The sequence below is a fragment of the Colobus angolensis genome, unplaced genomic scaffold, assembly GCF_000951035.1.
Source record: "Colobus angolensis palliatus isolate OR3802 unplaced genomic scaffold, Cang.pa_1.0 Scaffold420, whole genome shotgun sequence".
Lineage (NCBI taxonomy): Eukaryota > Metazoa > Chordata > Mammalia > Primates > Cercopithecidae > Colobus > Colobus angolensis.
In genome coordinates, this window is record NW_012117600.1 from 122,077 (window position 1) to 145,662 (window position 23,586).

The 23,586-nt window shown below is 40.4% G+C and overlaps 1 protein-coding gene across 1 annotated transcript in view; it reads right to left on the minus strand.

Moving 5' to 3' along the window:
- Window positions 1-23,586, minus strand: part of INO80 (INO80 complex subunit) — a 122,955-nt gene that overhangs the window by 21,485 nt on the left and 77,884 nt on the right. The window contains exons 24-26 of the mRNA XM_011956676.1: window positions 20,864-21,089; window positions 16,016-16,143; window positions 5,922-6,016 (exon numbers count right to left, since the gene is read on the minus strand). Coding sequence (XP_011812066.1) covers window positions 5,922-6,016; window positions 16,016-16,143; window positions 20,864-21,089 — 449 coding nt within the window. The remainder of the gene's footprint in view (window positions 1-5,921; window positions 6,017-16,015; window positions 16,144-20,863; window positions 21,090-23,586) is intronic.

Below are 23,586 nucleotides of genomic sequence, written 5' to 3' on the forward strand. Positions count from 1 at the left end.
GCCATCTATGATTGAATCATGTAGTGTAAATCAAAAGGCTGAAGGGCATCTGCCAATTTATAAACACATTTTCCCACAGATATGGGATGATGTAAATGGAAGGCATGGTACCTCACAGGCCCAAAGAAGAATATTTAACCACAATAAGGCTTTAAATAAAAACTGATTGAGCTTTTTAGGGTCGTACTAATCTCTGGAAGGCTGAGGTGCAAGGATAACTTGAGGCTAGGAGTTTGAGATCTGCTTGGGCAATACAGCAAGACCCTGCATCTACACAAAAATCTTAAAAAAAAAAATTAGCCAGGCATGGTGGCACACACCTGTAAACCCAGCTACCTGGGACACTGAAGCAAGAGGATCATTTGAGCCCAGGAGTTCAAGGATGCAGTGAGCTACACATCACACCAGTGCACTCCAGCCTAAGCAACAGAATGAGATTCCATCTCTTAACAAGGATAAGCAATCCTCTCCACTTCGGCACTGAGAAGACTGCTCTTGCTCCATACATCTTCCTCTCCTGCTTTGGTGGGTACAGAGGCAAGGAATCAAAGGCTCCTCTGACACCTGTGAGAGAGTTGATGAAGTCATTCAATGGCTAGGACTTTTCTTTGATAATTCTTGAGAAGACCCAAAATATGAGCATGGGGTGTCAGGGAATGGGTACAGGGTGGGGGTATGGGGGACTGGTGGGAAAAGATAAGGCATTTGAGCAGTACAACAAAAGGAAGTATTAGAAGCAAAAAGATAAGTAATTTCTGTCCAGGTGCGGTGGCTCATGCCTGTAATCCCAACACTTTGAGAAGCTGAAGTGAGTGGATCACTTGAGGTCAGGAGTTCAAGACCAGCCTTGGCAACAGGGCAAAACCCTGTCTCTACAAAATACAAAATTAGCTGGGCGTGGGTGGTACAAGCCTGTAGTCTCAGCTACTTGGGAGGCTGAGGTAGGAGAGTCAGTAGAGCCTAGGAGGTCAAGGATGCAGTGAGCTGTAATCGCTCTACTGTGTTCTACTGCACTCCAGAGCCTGGGTGACAGAGTGACACCCTGTCTCAAAAAAAAAAAAAAAAAAAAGAAAGAAAGAAAGAAAAGAAAAGAAAAAGATGGGTAATTTCCATAGTCTGTACAGTCAGAGTTTAGTTCAGATGTAATCACTTACAAATAGGTGCTATATACAGAAGAACACTAGTGAAAGAAATGTAGGTAAAAATAAATTAGTAGAAAAACTTAGAAATACAATGGTTTCTTTTGGATATCAATTATGTACTGAAAAGATGCCTTGTGATGATGAAGTAGATGATGAATTCAATGTAATTTTATCATACTGTAATGAAAAAATAAGAATTGCAGAAACCCTGGGTTCTTATAATCAAAGAAATTAGTTCTAATCATGGACTATACTGCTGTAAACCCCAAAAATATCTAAATCAAACTACTAAGAAGTTCCTTTCTAATGCATAATGCTATAACAGTATTGATAATGTGAATTAATGTTTTAGGGGCTCTGACTAAACAGGAGAAAACAAAATCCCAGAAGGCAACATGGTGGTCTGGGTACCCTTTCTAGGAAGCTGAAAAGGCATCTCAACTCAGGGTCACTTGGAACAGACCTTAAAGACCAGCCATCTGGCTGGTCTGTTAAGGGGCCTATAAAACCACACAGCAAAGACATGTGTAGGTCTCGCTCTCACTCTTCTTTAATAACCCATTGAGGTGACTTTGCAACAACATACCCAAATAGTGCTAGGCACATAGCTGACTGCAGTAGAGGCTTGTTGAATGACTGAAAAGGAACCACAATGAAAGACAACTGTGAATCTCTACGACACTCACAAAGAAAAAAATCCATGCTACAGTCACTTTTCCCTCATGTTTTCCAAAGAGTCACACTGAGTGGTCAGATAATGGGGCGAGGATCCATTTGGTAAAGGTCATGGGTTAGGAGGAAGGGAAGCAAAGGCCAAGGCACCACAGAGCAAAGACCTTGTGAATGGCTTCTAGGATCACGCACTGGTCACATGCTCTGAATGTTGCCCAGTCAGGACATCCTGGCCAAACAGTCTTTAGTCTCAGTCAGACTTTTTCCTGGAAGGATCCCTCATAAATAAATCTTGTATGAAGGGAATGTAAATGGCTTTTTATAGGCGTTGTTGTTTACTCTGGCTGACCTTTGAGCCACAGGGCTTTCCAGTTAAAACTACAATTTTTTCTTTGGATGTCTTTCATTAATACTAATTAAATTATTTGGCAAGGAGTGCTTGTGTCCAAAAATACCTGTCTTTTTCTCTCTATCAGGCGATTGCAGTCACTCAAATTTGTAAGTTGAGCATTTTCCCCCCTTTGGAGGGGTCAGTATATGCACAGTCCAGATTCTACACATGAGAAATAGATTACTTCTTTGCCATAATCCCAACTCTAAGCATCCAGTTTGTAATGTACGCAAGGATCAGAAGGAGACTTTAGTCTCTTTTTCCATTTTGCCTAATATTAGATAGAGGGTGTTAAAACGATGGTTACCCAAATGTTGACTCTAAATAACATTCACTGTTACCTAAGTAATTCTCAGTTGTAGAGTCTGAAGGCTCAAGCAAGATTTCCTAATAAAAGCTGTGAAAAATTACATTTTTTACTAAGTAGATCCAAATAAAATTTAATGGTGAAAATGCCATTATTTTAGAGCTAAACTTTTCAAAATTATTGTGCACTACTACTGGGACTGCCCAAGTAATTCTGCTTCCCAAGTTAAGTAAGAGATTTCAGAGGTAATAAATTATATACCTCCTGATTTTTTTCCACTATGAAGGTACTGCAAAATATACTGAGCCCTGGGTCTCACAGTCCCGTTTTCTAATAATTGGGTAAGCCAGGAGAACGACTACGGCTCTCCTACTCAGAAGCCCAAATCACTAGAAGTCAACGTACTACAGCTCTGGCTGGGGTGTGTATCAGCAGAATTTTCTACAAAGAAATATACATAGTCTTAAATGTTCTTATCTTTTCACTCAGTAATTTCTCAGGTTTGAATCTATGACAGTAATCTAAAATAGTTACAAAGCTTTATACACAAAAATATTCACTCAATATTTCTAGTAGATATTTCTATTCAAAAATAGAAAAGTGGTATATATACCCAGTGTAACAGAACAGTGATCATTAAAAATGTTGTTGGCAAGGCTGGACACGGTGGCTCATGCCTGTAATCCCAGCATTTTAGGAGGCCGAGGCGGGTGGATCACAAGGTCAGGAGATTGAGACCATCCTGGCTAACATGATGAAACCCCATCTCTACTAAAAATACAAAAACTTAGCCAGGCGTGGTGACAAGTGCCTGTAGTCTCAGCTACTCAGGAGGCTGAGGCAGGAGAATCGCGTGAACCTGGGAGGCGGAGGTTGCAGTGAGCCGAGATCACGCCACTACACTCCAGCCTGGGTGACAGAGTGAGACTCTGTCTCAAAAAATAAAATAAAATAAAATAAAGGTTGTCGGCAAAGACTTTTTAATGATACATGAAAATGGTTATGACAGAACATCAAGTAGAAGAAATCAGGATACAAAATCCCACCTATAATATGGTAACAGTATAAACACAACCCTACACATACGTTAAAGACTAGAGGATATACCAAAATGTTAACAGTAGTGGGATTGTGGGTGATTTTTCTTTTCTTTCTTTTTTTTTTGAGATAGAGTCTCACTCTGTCACCCAGGCTGGAGTGCAGTGGCGGATCTCTGCTCACTCCAACCTCCAACTCCCGAATTCAAGTGATTCTCCTGCCTCAGCCTCACCCCCTGAGTAGCTGGGATTACAGGCACCCACCACCACGCCCAGTTAGTTTTTGTATTTTTAGTAGAGATGGGGGTTTCACCATGTTGGCTGGGCTGGTCTCGAACTCCTGACCTCAGATGATAAGCCCACCTTGGTCTCCCAAAGTATTGGGATTATAGGCGTGAGCCACCACACCCGGCCTTTATTTTCATCTTGAAATATTTTTCAAATTTTTCTCAATAGGCATTTCATTATAATATATAAAGGCCCCAACTGTTACTGAAGAAAATCAAAACATTACTGTTAAAAAGATCCTTAAATGTATAATATCAAATATATTAGTGGAAAATAAACACAAACAGTATCAGGTGAAATACCTATTACTTAATGGCTTTTCTCATTACAAAGCATGCCACCCCATACCAGTGTACCCACATCACAGATACACTGGCATGACTGGAGAAAATACAGGCACTCTGAGGAAACATACAGTCTATAGATCTTGCACATAAGATTCTTGTCAAGTTGCAGCTCTGAGGCTGGAGTAGGTAAGGACATGATATGATAAGACATGTATCACTGATTTCAGAATTAAGAAAAGATGAAGATCGCCCAGTAATTTTTTTTTCCTCTTTTTGCCAAAACAATGTGGTGGGCTAAGGAGCCACAATGCTTACTCATGTTTCAAATAATTGGTTTTAGAATCTACTGGTAGCTTCTGCTAGGTGAGAAGCTAGGTCAGGCTATCCACACAGCTGTACCAGGGTAACAAATGGAAATAGGTTTGAAGCAGATCTTCTCCTTATTGTTGGTCAAACAGGCACCTGGAATTCTCGTGTGTAGTTTTAACTTAGGAAAAATCCTTAAACGGAAGACATGCTATGTTGAATTGTAGATGTGTTTTATGCCAAATTATTTTATGTCTGAATTAAACCATGCTTTAGAACTGAATGAAATTAAAAATTATAATCTAAATAAAATGGCTATGTGCTTAATTTTCTTCACAAGAATTCAAAAGTGAAATATTAAGAGGTCATGCAATTAAAAGCCAAAGTCAAAGCTGTTCTGATTTACTGATATTAAGATCTGCTTTATTCCTTAGCTCTCCAGGTCTAAGGAGGAAAACTGAAGATGAAGTTCAGCAGACCATCACTAGTGAGGCCTGGCTTTCTCCTTGGAGAGAGCAGTAAACCAGACTCTACCTATTACAATGAGAAACTGCACTCAGGATAATTATGGCTCTGTAAACCATCAGCATTCAGCAGGCGGTAATTGAAATTTCATAGGCTCATTAGCAGGTGGGAGAGGTACTGTGGATGAGAGCTGCCAGCTGAATAGACTGTACAGTATTGCAATTTGTCATACTGCACTGTACTGCTACTATGTTGAAAGGAAAGCAGGAAAATAAAAGGTACTTTTTCTTATACAAAATGAAACACAGAAACAAACTAATAACTTTAAGTCAACACTCAGAAATTGCTACTGTTAGCAGCCGGGAACATTGGTTCATGCCTATAATCCTAGCACTTTGGGAGGTGGAGGTGGGTGGATCACTTGAGGCCAGGATTTCCAGACCAGTCTGGTCAACATAGTGAAATCTCGTCCCTACTAAAAATACAAAAATTAGCTGTGTGTGGTGGCGCATGTCTGTAATCCCAGCTACTTGGGAGGCTGAGGCACAAGAATTGTTTGAAACAGGGAGGCGGAGGCTGCAGTGAGCCAAGATCGTGCCACTTCACTCCAGACTGGGTGACAGGGAAAGACTGTCTCACAAAAAAAAAAAGAAACGGCTACTGTAAGCAATGAGGAATATACGCTGGTGGATTTTTTTCTACATACTTATTATCCATTGAGGAGGATCTTGGTTCATACTTAGAAATGATTTCCTTTATTATCCAAAGAAATAGGCACTGGTGTCATAAGAAAGCATACTTCAAACATACAAACTATCAGGTATATTCTCTTTTTCTCTCCCAGACACATAGATCTGAATTATGATAAGCAGATTTAGTAACTTCTTAAAATGGCAGGAATTACATCTTGATTCCTTAACAATCTCAGATGCCCTGGCATTAAAAAAAAAAAAAAAAAAAAACTTACCATTTCAAGCACTAGAGGGAAATTAAAAAGATAATTTTTGTAATTCCCATGAACATTACCTGTTCTGAAAATCAGCAACCATGTCTCGCCTCTCCGAGATCTTGGATGAGCCATCAAGCCTCATGTAAGTATGCTTCCTATAAACCATGTATTCCTGCCAACCGGGATGAAAGGACACAGTAAGTCTGATGCATATTACTATATTCTGATTTCCATAAGCATCTACCCGTCTTCTACCTTGTCCACATTGGAGGCAAGCCATTATATCCAGAATGGGGAGAGCGCAAACCTCAAGAGTACAGGAAGTTTACTTGTAAATGAGTTTACTGCCAACGTGTGAAAATCCAGGGCAATCTGAAGATTATAATCACTCTCAATTTCAGTTTGGAACCTAATCTTATTCCTGTAAATTCCTATAGGTTTCATTTAAAAAAAAAAAAAAATTCCACAAACCAAAATAGTTTTTCAGTCATCAACCAAATATCTTTCACAGCTACGAAAATACCTACTTTTTTTTTCAGTGAGTAACATTCACTGAAATGAATGTGTTTCCCCAGAGCAAATCTTTACTGATTAAAATGCTTACATTTACAGCCTAAGCTTCCTTCTCCCATCAGAGCATGCATCACTGTTAGGGGACGCCTAGGCATCAGAGTGAAACAAAAGACAAGGTAATTTTCTATGGCAGAGAATGTTCTTAACATTATCAAGAGGAATTACAACTTTTAAGAATGAAGAGATGTCAAAAGATACAACGGAGAGACTGCCTCTCCATTCTTAGAAGTTGCAATTCTTCTTATAGTTATGTCCAAATGAACATTTATTTCCTTTTTTGTTATCTCTGATTACACTACAAAAAGTCCACTTGTAGAAGAACTAGTATCAAAAACTCAACACAGCGGTCTATTTATAAGAAACAGCATAAAAAAGTTACTTCGGTTCTAAAATAACTTTTCTATCGAAAAAGACTAATCATTTCTATATTTGGGAAATGTTTGTGTTAATTAGTTTTCTGTGGTCAAATGTTCTTATACTGCTGTATTTTCATATGTAACTCTTATACTCGGTGGGGCATTTTAGCACATAAGGTTGGTGTAGTTTGGTATATCTGGTGCAGCGTATGTGACAGCCTATTCTTAGATGGAGTGAGTGCCAAGAACTTGGCAGAGGTCTCTGGGTAGGGTACATGTAAAGCAAAGCTGGTCAACAAAGTAGACAAGCTCACTGACATACGCATCTTCATTGTGTTTTATGTTTGGTTTAATTTTAATTTGATTTTTTGCTATTTCTTTCTGTCTCGAAGTGGTTCCTTAAGAGCTGTGATAATCAAAGAGGAGCATAAAATACTCAAAGTGAGCTTCAAGTTCATACTTGCTGGCACTGCTATATTGTAGGACTGAGCTAATGGCAGAAGGGTAGGGGGTGTTTTGGATAAAAAGGACTTCAGGAAAGAAAGTATAAAATGATAGCAAGATGACGGTCCTTAGAAGCTTGCTATACCTGTTGCAGCCAATCCAATCACAGAATGTTGCAATCAGAACAACAAAATAACTAGACAATACCAAGATAGTTTACAGAGAGTCACCCATCACACAGATTATAATTTTAGCCTTATTTATTTATTTATTTTTTATTATACTTTAAGTTCTAGGGTACATGTGCACAACGTGCGGGTTTGTTACATATTGCTTTTTTTTTTTTTTTTTTGAGACACAGTCTTGCTCTTGTCACCTAGGCTGGAGTGCAGTGGCGCAATCGTGGCTCACTGCAGTCTCCTCAAGCGATTGTCCTGCCTCAGCCTCCTGAACAGCTGACATTACAGGCAACTGTCACCACACCTGGCTACTTTTTCTATTTTTAGTAGAGACGGGGTTTCACCATGTTGGCCCGGCTGGTCTCGAACTCCTAACCTCAGGTGATTTGCCTGCCTTGGCCTCCCAAAGTGTTGGGATTACAGGCGTGAGCAACTGCGCCCAGCCTGATTTGCCTTTTAAACTGAACTTCTAGCCACATAAAAGCACTGATGAATGAATCTTCTAGTAAATGATGCTGTTTATATATTTATATATCAAGGCCAGCACAACCCCTGGGATATTATTCCTAGACCATAATCAAACCAACCCTGATTATAGAGAACCTGTTACTGAGGCAACAGAAGTGAATTATTCCCTTCCACAGCTTCAAGTCTTAGCTCTTGAACTAAGATGAGCAGTGGGATTTCAGACTTTAGTAAATTTAGAGTCTATTTCAGTAAATAGCTTAAAAAAAACAGAAAACGAGAAAATGGACATGAAAAGATCTGTTAAAAGTCTGAATACAGCAACATCTACATCCTCATACTATAGGAAAACACGTAAAAGACAAAGATTGGGGCCAGGTGTGGTGGTTGGCCGGGGGAAATGGCTCACGCCTGTAATCCCAGCACTTTGGAAGGTCGAGGCAGGTGGATTACTTGAGGTCAAGAGTTCAAGACCAGCCTGGCCAACATGGCAAAACCCCACCTCTACTGAAAATACAAAAATTAGCTGGGTGTGCTGCTATGTGCCTGTAGTCCCAGCTACTCAGGAGGCTGAGGTGGGAAGATCACCTGAGCCCAGGGAGTTTGAGGCTGCAGTGAGCCAATATCATGCCACAGCACTGCAGCCTGGGCAACAGGATGACTGTCTCAAAACAAAACAGGTGAATGGATAAAGAAAATGTGGTGTATATATATAAATATATACTGGAATATTATTCAGCCTTAAAAAGAAGGAAATCAACATGAGTAAACCTGATTATGTTAAATGAAATACGCCAGACATGGAAAGACAAATACTGCATGGTTCAACTTATATGTGCAAGCTTAAAAAGTTAAACTCATAAAAGTAGAGAGTAGAAGGGGGGTTGCCAGGGGCTAGGGGAAATGGGGAAATGTTGGTCAAAGGGTACAAAGATTTAGTTATGCAAAATCAAAAAAATCCTGGAGATCTAATCATTATGGTGACTACGGCTAATAATATTGTATCGTATATGTGAAATCTTCTAAGAGAGACAATAGCACATGATCTACCTCAAATATATACAATTTTTATTTATCAAGCATACATCAGCAAAGCTGTAGCTGGAAAAAACTTCAAAGATTATTCTGATAGCCTATATTGGCAGCTGAGAACAACCATTAGAAAGAGAATGCAGGGCAGTTTCCCTTTGAACCTTGCCATTCAGCATGGCCCTTAGATGGGCAGCACTTGTACCACCTGAGGTCTGTTAGAAATGCAGAATTGAGGGACACACCTCTTACCCAGTAAATCGTAATCTGCATTTTATTTTTTTGAGATGCAGTCTTGCTCTGTTGCCCAGGATGGAGTGCAATGGCGTGATCTTGGCTCACTGCAACTTCCACTTCCGGGGTTTAAGTGATTCTTGTGCCTCAGCCTCCCAAGTAGCTGGATTATAGGCATGCACCACCATGCCTGGCTAAGTTTGTATTTTCAGTGGAGATGGGGTTTCACCATGTTGGTCGGGCTGATCTCAAACTCCTGACCTCAGGTGATACATCCACCTTGGCTTCCCAAAGTGCTGGGATTGCAGGCATCAGCCACGATGTCCAGCACACCACTAAAAGGTGCATTTTAATAACATTTGATTCGAAAGCATTAATTTTGAGAAGCACTATGGTAGACATATGCAGTTATTTTGGTTTTGTTTTGTTTATGAGGCAGGGTCTTGCTCTATTGCACAGGCTGAAGTATAGTTTTCTTGGATCACTGCAGCCTCGACCTCCTGGGCTCAAGTGATCCTTTCACCTCAGCCTCCCAAGTAGCTGGAACTATAGGCATGCACTATTACGCCCAGCTAATTTTTTAATTTAAATTTAAAATTTTTATAGAGATGGGGGTCTTGCTATGTTGTCCAGGCTGGTCTTGAACTCCTGGGTTCCAGTGATCCTCCTCCCTTGGCCTTCCAAAGTGCTATGATTACAGGTGTAACCCACTGTGCCTGGCCAAACATACACTGTTTTTAAAGCATTGGAACACTTTCTTCAAGCAAACTCTTATATGGAACCCGTCTAATATAGATAATAGATAAAAGCATCGCTATCCTGACTGATGAAGAGTGGCCATCTCTGCTTAATAGCTACCGGTCCTCTAACACATCTCATCAGTTTGAAAACCACTGTTTTACTATACAAGTTGAGAAGACAATGCTCTGTTTGCATGCCACTGATTAAAAGGTAGGACTTCAGATCACATCCATATGCCACATCAGTGGCATGCAAACAGAGCTGCCAGCATAACTCAAGATAGTTTTACTGAGCATTCACTAACTGCCAGTCACTATTCTATTTTACCTGGTTATGTTCATCTAATCATTATGGCAACCTTTAAGGTAAGTGCTATTTAATATATTTTTAAATTTCTCTTTTAATTTTTTTCCCCCAGGATCAGAGATCACGATCAAAATCTTCATGATCTGCTCTGCAACAGCTTCCAATCACCTCCTTTTTACATTTTTTTTTTTTTTGGTTTTTTAATTTTCATGGGTGTATATTAAGGGTAGGTTTACTATTGTCCCTCCTATTTTACAGATGTTAAGGTCCCTCATGTGACACAGGCAGTCGGTGGCAGACCTAGGATTGAAACTCAGGCAGATTGGTTCCAGAGTCCTTGGCTTACCCCTCCTACTGTTTCCCAGATGGAAGGGATGATCAGCACTACTAACATGAAAATAAAAGGGAGCCCCATTAACCCTATGGTTTTTAATATATCCTGTCCGTAATCTGATCCACCATCATTATAAAGAAAGGATAATCGGACACCTGAAAAAATAAAGGCAAATGTTTTATATATCCTATTACCTACCTTTCATTCTGAAACTTCTATTCCAAAGCTGGCTCTGACTTTCATTTTAACCAGATTTCATTTTGATAAAACAATTTTGGGAAAGGACTCAGTATGGTCCACAAACCTGCAGATGTGATGTAATTTTATTTTCTTGGACATGCTGTTTTCCATCTTTGGGGTACATAATCAGCAAAAAGGCTACTCTATTACAATTTTTCTGCAGTCCAAGTAAATTGAACCAAGCGAGTTAAGTTGACAACCATAATTCCCTTATCTAATACAGAGCCCTTTGGAGCAAGACAAGCAAAAGGCAATCATGGGCCAAAATAATCTGACTTCAGCCTACTCCTGTTATCTCCCTTTCTTCTATGCCATATGTTCCAGTCACAATGGACTACTCTTGTACCTTTCCATCTCTCTTTTTACATCTGGCTTCCTTAGTCTCAAATTCCTTTCTCCCTGATGGTTGAAATTCTATTTGTTCTTAAGTTCAGATGTCACTGTCTTCGTGATGCCTTCCTTAAGAGTGACTCAGTTAGAAATAAACGTATCCTTCTTGCTATCCTCAGCTCTATTTGCACATTTTGACATTAGTATCAGGGTTCACTGACAGTTATTTGTATATGTATATGCCTCCTCCACTAGATACATTCCTTGAAGTCAAACACCATGTTTAACTAATATTTGCATCTGCCTAGCATTAATGCTTTGCTCAAAGGTAGCATGGAGGAAAAAAAGAATTAAAAAGACTATACACAGCATGGCTGTAAGCTGACAATTTTTCTTCTATAATTCCTAAGACCTAATAAGAACTCTAGTTAACAGTAGCCCCAAATTTCTTTCTTTTTCTTTTTTTGAAAGGAAGTAGAGTACACTTGGAAGAAGGCCAAGCAGGCAACTTAAGATATCAGATGTGCCAACCCAATTTGCTTTTCATTCCATGGGGCATTTTCAGAATACCCAGCTTTACAGTATCTTCAGAATCACAGCTTCCAAAGGTAACCTGCATTTCTAAGAGAGGCCAACTCATAAATGACAGAATGTCTACTCAGGATAAATCTGCCCCCAGTGAGTAACTGCACTTGGATAGCTGACTGAGCAAGTTACATAACTCAGGGTCTCAAATGTCATTATGTATGGATTATCTGGATTTAATTCTACATTGCACTATTATCACATATTGGTGAAGTTCAAGATTTGTCTGGATTTCAGTATTTAACAATTACACCACATATAGCATAAATTGATTAACTCTTTCCAAGTACTCTTTATTACACAGGAAAGTATCAAGTGGCTTATTTCCTTAAACTACAAACTCAGTTGCTTGATGCAACAGGAATGAAACTCAAAAGAGAAGACCCAGAGATAAGTCATTTGTAGTAACTTAGAAGTTCTTTGCTACTAGAATACAGAGAATAGTCCCTAACCATGGTAAAACTGGTGGTGGCAGGAAAAGTTCTGCCTGACATCCAGCTGGATACCACCACCCCAAATGCACAGGGATCGTGTGTTCCCCTAGTATGCCCAACAGCCAAGATTCTATAGGTGGCCAGGTGCGGTGGCTCACTCCTGTAATCCCAACACTCTGGGAGGCCAAGATGGGAGGATTACTTAAGGTCAGGAGTTCAAGATTAGCCTGGCCAACATGGTGAAACCCCATCTCTACAAAAATACAAAAATTAGCCAGGCATGGTTATGCGTGCCTGTAATCCCAGCTGTTCCAGAGGCTGAGGAAGAACTGCTTGAACCTGGCAGGTGGAGGTTGCAGTGAGCCGAGATCCCACTACTGCACTCCAGCCTGGGTGACAGAGCGAGACTCCGTCTAAAACAAAACAACAACAACAAAAAAACAACAAAAAAGATCCTATAGGTGGTTCAGTAAATATAAAATAAACTCATAACGACATTTATTGATCTATGATTTCCTCACCTATTTATGTCCTTGACTTCTGCCAGTGGCAAACTAAAAACTCCTGGCCCTGGAAATTAAGCAGTCTCCTCTTCACTATTTTGGTTTTTCTTAGTGCCCATTTGTTACAGCAAAAGTACTCTCCTTTTAAAAATCCCCTATCTAGAAATACTACTATTTAGATGCCATATGAAATAATACAACATTTCTGAATATATTCTATTTGGAAGAAGATCTGATATATACACAAGAAATTTAAAGTCAGATTTTTACCCAAGGAAAAAGGAAGCGATCAATGACTTTAAAAAATACTGTGCAAATAGTAATGTCCAAAACTAGTATTTCTCACAGAATGGAAACCTGGCCATAGAGAAGTATGTGAATTCTTAATGTCTTCTAGTTCTGCCAAGCCCCAGAAACAGAGAGACAGACAGGCATGGCTAAGGCACATAACAACAACAACAAAACCCCAAAAAGTCTGTTGGATGAAAGAGAGCTGCTGACATACTCCACAGCAACACAAGAGCTTTGATATTCGCAGTGTGAGTTTCTAACTCTTACTCTATTGGAAGCATTTCTTTCTCTCTTTGAAGAGGGTATACGATTTCAAGAGAAAAAGAAAAATCCTGAAATAACAAAACAACATTTTGAGACTTAAGTTTGTGTTTTTTCTTAAGGTCAAGAACACTCAATGGACAGCATCTATTCAGAAGGTCCTAGTGCAAGATCATGTGCCAGGTCATGCTTTAATGCTGAAACATGGCTTTAATGAATGTTAGTACTCAGAGTTTCTATTATGAAAGTGACTGAAAAACACTCTTTCAAAGATAAAAAAATGCAGGCCTAGTGCTGCACTATCTCAAGATGCACAATATGTTTATATTTCATAAATATATGATTAGATATACGGTAAACACTGTGGGCATTGTAATTCCGTGCTCATAAATTAAATTCTATTTCAGTACTAATCTCCTGGAATACAGAATGTGGTTCATTTGAGTGGATAATATTAAAATAAATTAAAAATGAATAAACTTTAAGAAAATAAATGAAGAACCACTAGTGTAGCATTAAGGAAACGAGACAAGAGTTTCATTTTAGTTTTTAAAACATACAAATAGTTGCAACATTTTCCAGTTTCAGCATCCAAGATGCATGTTATACATATGGCTAAGGAATGTCAGCAGTTGTGAAATTCAGGCTTTGAATTTGCATTTCCCTAATTTGGAATTCCCCTTAGAAATACATCTATGTTTAGAGAGGCTCTCAAGCTGCTTATTTGCAAAACCTACTCACTAGGTCCACAACCCAAAAATAACTGTTGGATTATAGATAGAGAGGAAGGATCCTGGTGGGTAGATTTTACAGCACTTATCCTGAACGAAACTTATCACACTCTGAATTACTTATTTTAGTAATATTTAATGAGAACCTGGAAGTGTGCAATACACCGAGGGAAGGACTAAAATAGAGGCTGTATCAAACTTAAACCACCTACACTCACCTTTACCTACCAAAGCTAGTTTATTTTTTGATTGCTCATTCACATTCCCTTGGAACTTCCCTTTAATATGAATCAACATGTAAGACTATGGTCTTGGAAAAGAAATACCATTATGTCCCTTACTAGTATCCTTAGCATACTGCTTTTTCTTTGTTAGCAGCTGAAGATCACTACTTTAGCTATACTTTCCCTGCCTCTTGAGGACAAGGAAAGTGCACTTTACCTAAAAAGAGCCCCACTGCAGGAAAAGATACTTATGTTGTTTTGGCTGTTGGGATCATGTTTGAAGGGAACACTAGACATGCAGGTGGTCCTTCTATTTTGGATTACTGCTGTTAGGACATTTAACATAGTTAATATATACAGCAAACGCAACAGCTTAATCACCTCTCTTATGGTGACTTACATTCACTCATAAGCACTTCCATCATTTAGGAATAAGTGGCCTACTCATAATACAAACCAGAGAGTTTAGCCTGTCAACAGCATTCAAGGGGCTATGAAACCTAAGACTTGGTGCTGAAACTGACCCCAAAAATCATTTATGTCTCTTGCTAAAAGAAGTTACCAGATTATTAAAAGAAACCTCCCACTGATTTCAGATAAATTCATTGCAAAATTCAACAAGCCAATCCTGGCTTCCAAAAGGCCTGAAAAGCCTCCTTAATGCTAGCCTTCATTCCTTCTCTACTGATATGGTCCCTACTGCTTTATTCCTAGATAATGATAATAACAGTACAATTTCCACTTACTTATTACTATTCCCTGGTGTAACAGGGCGAGGGTATGAAGCCTTACATATATAAAAACATGAGAATATTTATGTACTTCTGACAACCAGGTGCTTTTGCCTCTCAAACTTTATTTATATAAAGACTTATTCTACTAGTTTGTGATTATCTGTTCTCATTTTCACTCTCCTGTTCAAGGTCTGTGACCTCCTGTCCCTTAAAAAATAAGTCACCACTCAGACAAGAAAGAGAAAAACCTCAACAAAGAAGCAATTAAAGAAACAAAAGCTGCTTTGCACAGTTATATCTTTTCCACTAACTTAGTAGCTGTCAAGCCTGGTTGCACATTAGAATCACCCCAGGACCTTTTAAATATCCTGATGCCCAGGCCTCATTTCAAACGTAGTAAGAAAGAATCTCTAGGAATGGGACTAGACATCCACATTTTTTAAAAGCTTCTCAGGTGATTGCAATACGTAGTCAAGTTGAGAATCACTGCATTAACTCAGGTTGAAGAGCTGTTCTCTGCTTTTTTACATAGAGAACTAATCCTAAATCTTGTTTTCCATACATAATTTTAGATTCCTACGCTGTGACCTACTTTAAAATTAAGAAATGTCTTCCCTAGTAAAAGAAGGATGTAAGGGGTGTTCTATTTCACTGGTATAGGGAAGGGGGCGCAAGTCCTTCACATACTCCCCATACCAGGATCTAACTCTGCTCCCTTTATAGATTATAAAATCAAAAAAAGGAGTTTTGGGGGCTGGGTGTGGTGGCTTACGCCTGTAATCCCAACACTTTGAGAGGCTGAGGTGGGTAGATCACTTGAGGCCAGGAGTTCAAGACCAGCCCAGCTAACATGGCAAAACACCATCTCTACCAAAAATACAAAAAAAAAAAAAAAAGTGGGGTGTGGTGGTGCACACCTGTAATCCCAGCTACTCAGGAGACTGGGGCAGAAGAACTGCTTGAACCCAGAAGGCAGAGGTTGCAGAGCTGAGATCGTGTAACTGCACTCCAGCCTGGGTGACAGAGTGAGACTATGTCTCAAAAAAAGAGGAAAAAGAAAAAAGAAAAAAGGGAGTTTTGGGGTTCCCATTAAGCAGGACTAACATTAGTCATGGACATCTGATTACTACAAATTAAATGTCAAGGTATCCTAGGTCCCCAAGATTCCTTCTCCTACCTCCAGCAGGTCTATCATCCTGGTCATCTGGGAGTAGATAAGGACCCTATGCCCTTGAGACTTGAGCCGAGTCAGCAGGACATCAAGGGCATACAGCTTTCCACTGTCAGTGATGAGGCTCTCCTTGCCTGGGGAGAAGAAAAGGGGGTGGGGGGAACTGTATTTAATTGAAGTGACAAATCACTCAATGCAAAGCTGTATGCAACCACAAACACTATAACCGAGATGCTTGTCATCATGAGATCAGAAAAGTGCTTTAAAGGGAGAATGCATGCAAAGCCCTGAAAAGATCATGACTCCAAGAGTGCCCTGGGAAAAGATATCCCAAAAGGGGGATGTGTAAATTCCCTGATGACTCTCAATCAGACATGTGCTCTTAAGGCACTTAAAAGCATCCCTGCTCCACATCCTTACTCAGAGGACACCAGGTATACATGGACACCCATGGGTGACATCTACGTCAATCTGCTGTTAAGTGACCTGAAAATTTTGTTTTTCCTTTGTTCATCCTATCTCTAGATACCTGTTTCTGCTAGTTCTGTGATTGTCTACATCCCGAAAGCACTGAGAATGTATCCTACCTGCCTTTGGAGAAAAGCAAACAAAGAGATTTATAATCTCTCTCTTTTTTTCCCCTTTTTCAAGACAGGGTCCCACTCTGTCATCCAGGCTGGAATGCAGTGGCACGATAACAGCTCATTGCAGCCTCGACCTCTTAGGCTCAAGTGATCCTCCCATCTCAGCCTCCTGAGTAGCTTGGACTACAGGTGAGCTATTACACCCAGTTAATTTTGTCTGTTTTTTGTAGAAGCAGGGTATTGCCATATTGCCTAGGTGGGTCTTGAACTCCTGGGCTCAAGGGATCCTCCTGCCTTGGCCTCCTAAAGTGCTGAGCCATGGTACCCAGCCCCCTACCCTTTTTTTTTTTTTTTAAACCCAAAACTAGCTCTCTGAGAGGACTGCAAATCGGTTGGCAGGTAAATGTCATTAACCCTAGTTGTATGTTAATTCAATAAAGAGAGCAGGTCTTTTCAGAAAGACTGACTTTGAGTTTCTCCGCAATGAAGCTCCTCTCACTCACTAACTTGTTCATTCTCCTTCCTCTTCTCACAAGAAAAGCATTTCAGCAACAGATCTTTAAAGAACACTTAACTCACAAATTTTCATCTTATCCAGTTAGTATCATTTAACTCCCATCATATTCAGGAAGTAGAGTTTCCTGTTTGCAGACTGGTCCATAAACATGTCCTGAACAGTTGCTGCCATTAAGAGAAGAGTATAGGCTTAAGGGGTTGGGTAAGAGTATATGTAGAAGTGGCCATAGGACACAAAAAGGGAGAGAGAAAGGACAGATATTATGTAGACAACTAACACCTAAAAGAGAAAAACTGTTAAGAAAAACACAGTGTACCTCCTCAGTTTCTGGGTTTGAACCTATGGCATTTCTTCAGAATGACAGAGTCTGACTGTTGATAGCAATCCAAAAGTTCTCAACAGTCATTCTCTGTTCTTGCCACAATTTGCCAAATGCACAATTATTGTATACAAAGAATAAGAACGGATGTGCTGACAGCACCATAACAAATCATTGGCCACTCTGCTTTTGCTACAAAGCCACAGGTCCTGGCTGTTTACTCCCTCTGCACTGCAGCCTGCCATTTCCCACCTTCGGAATGCTGCCAGGCCATGTCTCCTTCTACCACCCCCTCCCTGACACTGTGGCACACACCTTTGTTCAGTCTCTTTGTTTGGTCCTGTTTAGATTATTGAAATGCTCTTCTTTTTGTTGGTCTCCTTACCAACACAATCAAATGACTGCAGCTGGGACAGAACTGACTGCTGAGCCCTCTCCCTGGCACTAGACAAGGAGTACTGTATAAATTCCAAGTCTGAGCAGGCAGCAAAGTTTTCAAAACAACTTTTAAGGTTTTATTCTTACCATAATTACCCTTCTCCAGTAACTGAATTCCCTGAGGTCTCTCAATTTTGATAGCTCCTAAACATTCACCACAGAGCTACCAATCAGCTTTAGACATTATACTTCTCTCTGTTCTCATTAAAAGCACAAGGTGAAAAAAAAAAAAAAGACGATATATTTTTCAGCCCTTGAGTGAGAGTGGGCAAGCTAAGTTCGTAAGATTTCTGTAGCCTGCTTATCTTCTTTCTCCATTTAGATATACTCTCTCAGCACAAATGTTAATGCATATACAAATGTGTTTTATGTCTGAATTTTGAGAACCTAAATCATGATTCAATGGTTTTCAAACAGTCCTGCTTCCCACATCTACTTTACTTTGCTAATCAGAATGAACTGTTCCTAGGATTAGAAAAGCTCAGAAATGAAGATGTGCATATACTTATAAAGACAGAACTCTGATACGACTAAAGGAAGCATGAAGTGGTACCTGCTGTCAGCTTGTTATCTAGTTATCGTGTAGGTGGGGAAGGGAGAAGTGGACGGACTGGATTTCTTTGTACTACCCTGAAGGAAAAGGACTAAGAAGAAACACTTCAGCAACAGCCTTAAAACACTTAAGCAATGAACACTATCTCTGATTTGCTGGTAAGCATGCTAAATGGAGTAAATAAGATATGCAGGAAAAACAGGTTTCTTTCTCTGAACACACTAGCGTGACTTCTGGGGCTGGCATTTGTTAGCCAAGTTTTAAGAAGTCACTTAAGTTGCACTGGACAAGAGCTCCACCTGTTGTTAAGCAGGATACAGAGACATAAGGAACACAATTCTCTGGAAATCCAGCTGATTCTGCTAAGTCAAACCTGTGTCCAGCCCCTTCGTTAAAACAGGAGCTTCCTGGATCCTTGGGTGCTAAAAATAAATAAAACAGGAGCTTAAAAAATGTTGAAATGAACAAACCTATCATACTCTCTTACAAACTTTCCTACAATCCCATGGTATAATCTTATAGTACTTTCATTTAGATACAGGTTTTTACCATCCACAGTGTAAAATCCTATTCAGCGATAAAAAGAATGTATCCTATGGCAGTAAAATTAGGGCAAAAGATTAAATAGTATCTCCTTTTTCCCAGGAAAGGGGACTTTTTGAAGGGAGTGTACATCTTTCTGGTGAAACATGGAGAAGAAAAGGTGTGAAACCCAGAAGATTTTGGTCAGTCTCTCAAGGAATATGGAAGCAACCGTTCTCAGGGAAAGAGAAAATGTAAAAGTATAAAGGAAAAGAGATGAAATAAGGGTTCCAGTGAGACACCCCCAACCCCCGCCCTGTCCCAGCTAGTCTACAGAGCACAATGGGGTGAGGAGCTGGTTGGTTCTCACAGTAAACAGCCAGTGAGGCTGGTGCTTTTTATCGATGCAAAAAGAACTCAGACGCTTCCTGCTATTTAAACAAGGTCCATTTTTCTTTCAAAGAACAGGAAAAGCCACAAGAGATTCCCACAACGCCAGCAATAAGCCATCTACTCCTATAATGGGAACTTAGGAGCCAGAATGAAGAAGGGAGAAAAAAGAAGTAAGGTGCTATCTTGCTTCTTTCAATAACGGTGCTCATCTCTTGCCTGGGATTCTGTGGTTTCCTTATCAGCTTGCTTTACACTTAGGGTGCCCCTCTGATTTTCAAACAATATTATTTCCACTCACTGCTTTCATGTGCTTTAAGTCAGCTACAAGGCCATGTGTAATACTGCTTTCAGATACTCAGAAAGACATCTTGGAGTTCTCAAAGCACTCCCAAGCTACTAACAGGCTGGTGCAAACCCCTTGACACTTGACAAAATAAAATGGAAAAACCAGGCCTTGCACACTGGAATCCAGTTATCTCTTAGAGACAGAAGAAGACCTCTGTTGAATGCCTAGCTCTAGTTTATTTCCATTATATGCCAGTAAAAGGGATATAGTCGGCCAGGCGCGTGGTTCACGCCTGTAATCCCAGCACTTTGGGAGGCCGAGGCAGGCAGATCACAAGGTCAGGAGATCAAGACCATCCTGGCTGACATGGTGAAACCCTGTCTCTACTAAAAATACAAAAAAATTAGCCGGGCGTGGTGGTGGGTGCCTGTAGTCCCAGCTACTTGGGAGGCTGAGGCAGGAGAATGGTGTGAATCCAGGAGGCAGGGCTTGCAGTGAGCCGAGATCATGCCACTGCATTCCAGCCTGGGCGACAGAGTAAGACTCCATCTCAAAACAAACAAACAAACAAAACCGGAATATAGTCAAAATGTCAGAGAATCTGGATAACCAAAACTAACACTACAGCTTCAAGCTACCACTCCAGTTTGCCTACAGGTGTAAGGAAAGAATGTGAGCCTATGAATTCTCTGTGTTCAGTTTCCTTAAAAGTAGTCTCACTAAAGCAAAGATGAAAACCTAGTTTCCTTTCAACCCTCGACTTTGACCCTAGGGGATCTGGGAATCCGTTAGTATTTTGGCATAGAATACACTGTTTTTCTCTTGTTATCATTCATATCTCTAGCGCTTCATGTAGGACACTGTTTATACTATTTAAACTAGGCTTTCTGTGAGTGACGACATTCTCATTCATTCCACTGGCAATGGCACAAGATAACCGTACTCATTCGACCTAGAGCCTTTCCTACTAAGTTTATTTCTACCTTTTCTTTTTAAGAGTGGCATTTCTTTCTCAGCTGTTAGCATGTCAAAGGAGTGTATTTAAGCAGAAATCTAAAAATACTTCTCTGTCCACTCATCATAAATTACTAATGTTCTTACCTATAAATTACTAAGGGCAAAAAAGGAAGTAGAAACTTCAAGAACAGTAAATTCCAAATATCTGAAAGGACCACATGGAGAGAACCCTGGTTCTCCCCTTGCCAAAGCGAGGAACATATTCCAAGAGAACTAAGAACTCACCTGGAATCCTGATGAAAGACCAGCCATTCTGAGGCCTGATGCTCCACAGACCTCCAGCTGGCTCTGGGAAGAACTGTGATCGTCGATTTAGCCAGTCTGCAGCTAGTTCAGGGGCCCCATTCAACAAACACTGCTTGGCTGCCAGACTCCCTCCTTCCTTCAGAACTCGCCTTTCATATTCTGCACTTCGGTCATTGCAGTAAGAATCCAATGGTACTGCGGTAACCTGCAGTTAAAGATTCACATGAGATGGCTCTTTCACATTGTCTATACACACTATGCCTTTTGGGAACCTCAACTTTGAAATCAGACTAATGTGGACAGTTCTTAGACTAGTGGTTTTAAATACCTGTTCTGGCACACTAAGCTGTTCCCTAATGACTTGGTGAGCTTTTCCAAATAAAAAGCCAACCTCTTATAATATGAAACCTGCAAACAAACTAAAGATCCAAAGACAGCTGGAGTTTGCAGATAAACCAGGATACCAGTCAACAATAACTCTATTACATGCATATATATCTGATCATTTTGCCACCTCCTTCACTGCTAGATACTGTTCTTGGCAAAGTTCTCTTAGCCATACACATGATGGTGATGACAGAAAGGGAGCTGCGGCTAGTCAGACATCATTTAAAAACTAAAGAATATTGGCCTGGCATATTTGAAGTCATCTTTAATGCTCTTGTGGCAAAGCTCCCAAATTTATCGACAGCTTTCTCCTCTTCCCTGACCAGGTTGCTGACTGACAAACCTAATGAAAGAGAAACTTTCTTTCAGGCGGTAAACTGGAGAAGGGGGAGTGGGGAGGGCAGGGGACTGAGTAGGGAAGCAATTGCCAGAGAGTAGCAGATTCGTTTCCTGGCTTGGCCAAAGACTATACACAAATTCTTATCTCAATACGAGGTGTAACCAAACAATACTCAGCTGCTGCTCACTCAGTGGAGTAGAGGGCTCCCGCCAATTCAGAAATACAGATTTCATCCTTCTTTGGCTATCTGGGTTTATTCTTACTCTAATAGGCAGTATTCAGATACCTGTGAAGTCAACTGGTAAGGAATTTGTTGAAGATGACAAGGCTAGCTTTTGTTAAAATGTGGAGGCTGTGATTATCTGTCAAGCCCACGCTCACAAAAATGCTCAAAGCCCATTTCAGGTTGAATATCCCTAATCTGAAAATCTAAAATCCAAAATACTCCAAAATCTAAAATTTTGAGTGCCTACACGATGCACTAAGGAAATGCTCATTGGAGCATTTTGGGTTTGGGATTTTTGGATGAGATACTCAATCTGCATATGCAGAATTGCTCAGAAGAACCCTAGAGCTAGACTAAGACATGGGGAGAAACAAGGTATGAGAAGCAAGGGCCACAGCATAGGAGAGATCAGAACATAAAACACTGGCTGTATCTAGTTAGGTAGTTCTATTATTTCATGGAAGTTAGGCACCGAGGGAACTTGATCTTGCTATTAACTTTTCTATTTTCATGTTGATCAAGCTTTAGGGAAATGGCTGTCAAGTTTTGGCATGCATAAGGACCTCCTTTGAAGCAGATCAAAGTGTAAATTTCAATACAGAAGAACTGAGGGAGGGGCCAATAGATCTATGTTTTTGACAAGCACCCCAGCATCCCAAGCTGAAACTTGAGAAATACTGCCTTGAGGCATATAAACAGCTGACCATGGGGCTGCAGGTGCCTCTGGAGGGTACCAACGTGACAGAAAGAGCATCATTTACCAATAACCAGAGAATACTCTGGCTTGCAGATGAAGCTGAACTGAGTTTGCTAGGGAGCAGTGCCATCTATAGTCCAGATGCAAAACTACAGAGGGTCACAGCAAACTGGGCCTGGAGTTCCAAAACCAGTTCACAACAAAAATAGTTTATCCAAACAGTACCAGAAACTCATATCGCCTTTATCCTCTCCAGAAGGAACTTGTTTTCGGCTGGGCGTGGTGGCTCACACCTGTAATCCCAGCACTTTGGAAGGTCGAGGTGGCAGATCGCTTAAAGTCAAGAGTTCGAGACTAGCCTGGCCAACATGGCAAAACCCCATCTCTACAAAAACTACAAAAATTAGTCTGGCATGGTGGCGTGCACCTGTAATCCCAGAGAGTTGGGAGGCTGAGGCACAAGAATGGCTTGAACCTAGGAGGCAGATGTTGCAATGAGCCAAGACTGTGCCACTGTACTCCAGCCTGGGCGACAGGGTGAGAGACTGTCTCAAAAAAAAAAAAAAGGTAAAAAAAGGAGCTTGTTTTCTTGCTTCCAACTTATTCATTTTTCCCACGAATAAATGAGCATGGACAAATAAATATGGACCAAATGAAAGCAAATAAATATGGGAATACAAAGCAGATGGATGAAAATTGGGTCTCTCTCCCTTCTATTACTTGACATGGCAGTATCCCAGCAGATCCTGGGTCAGAGCAGACATCTCTCCTGTAGGATGTGTGTTGCAGACCTGCAAAATTAATAGCAGCTATACCTCTATAAAAAGTTAAAAAAGTAATAGTCTACACTATAGAAATATGACCAGTTCTATGTATCTTGAACAGCATGCATACTCTTAGATGAGTAAAGCATATTTAGTCTTCTCTAGTAAGACTCATACCGCCGGGCACGGTGGCTCACACCTGTAATCCCAGCACTTTGGGAGGCCGAGGTGGGTGAATCACCTGAGGTCAGGAGTTCGAGACCGGCCTGGCCAACATGGTGAAACCCG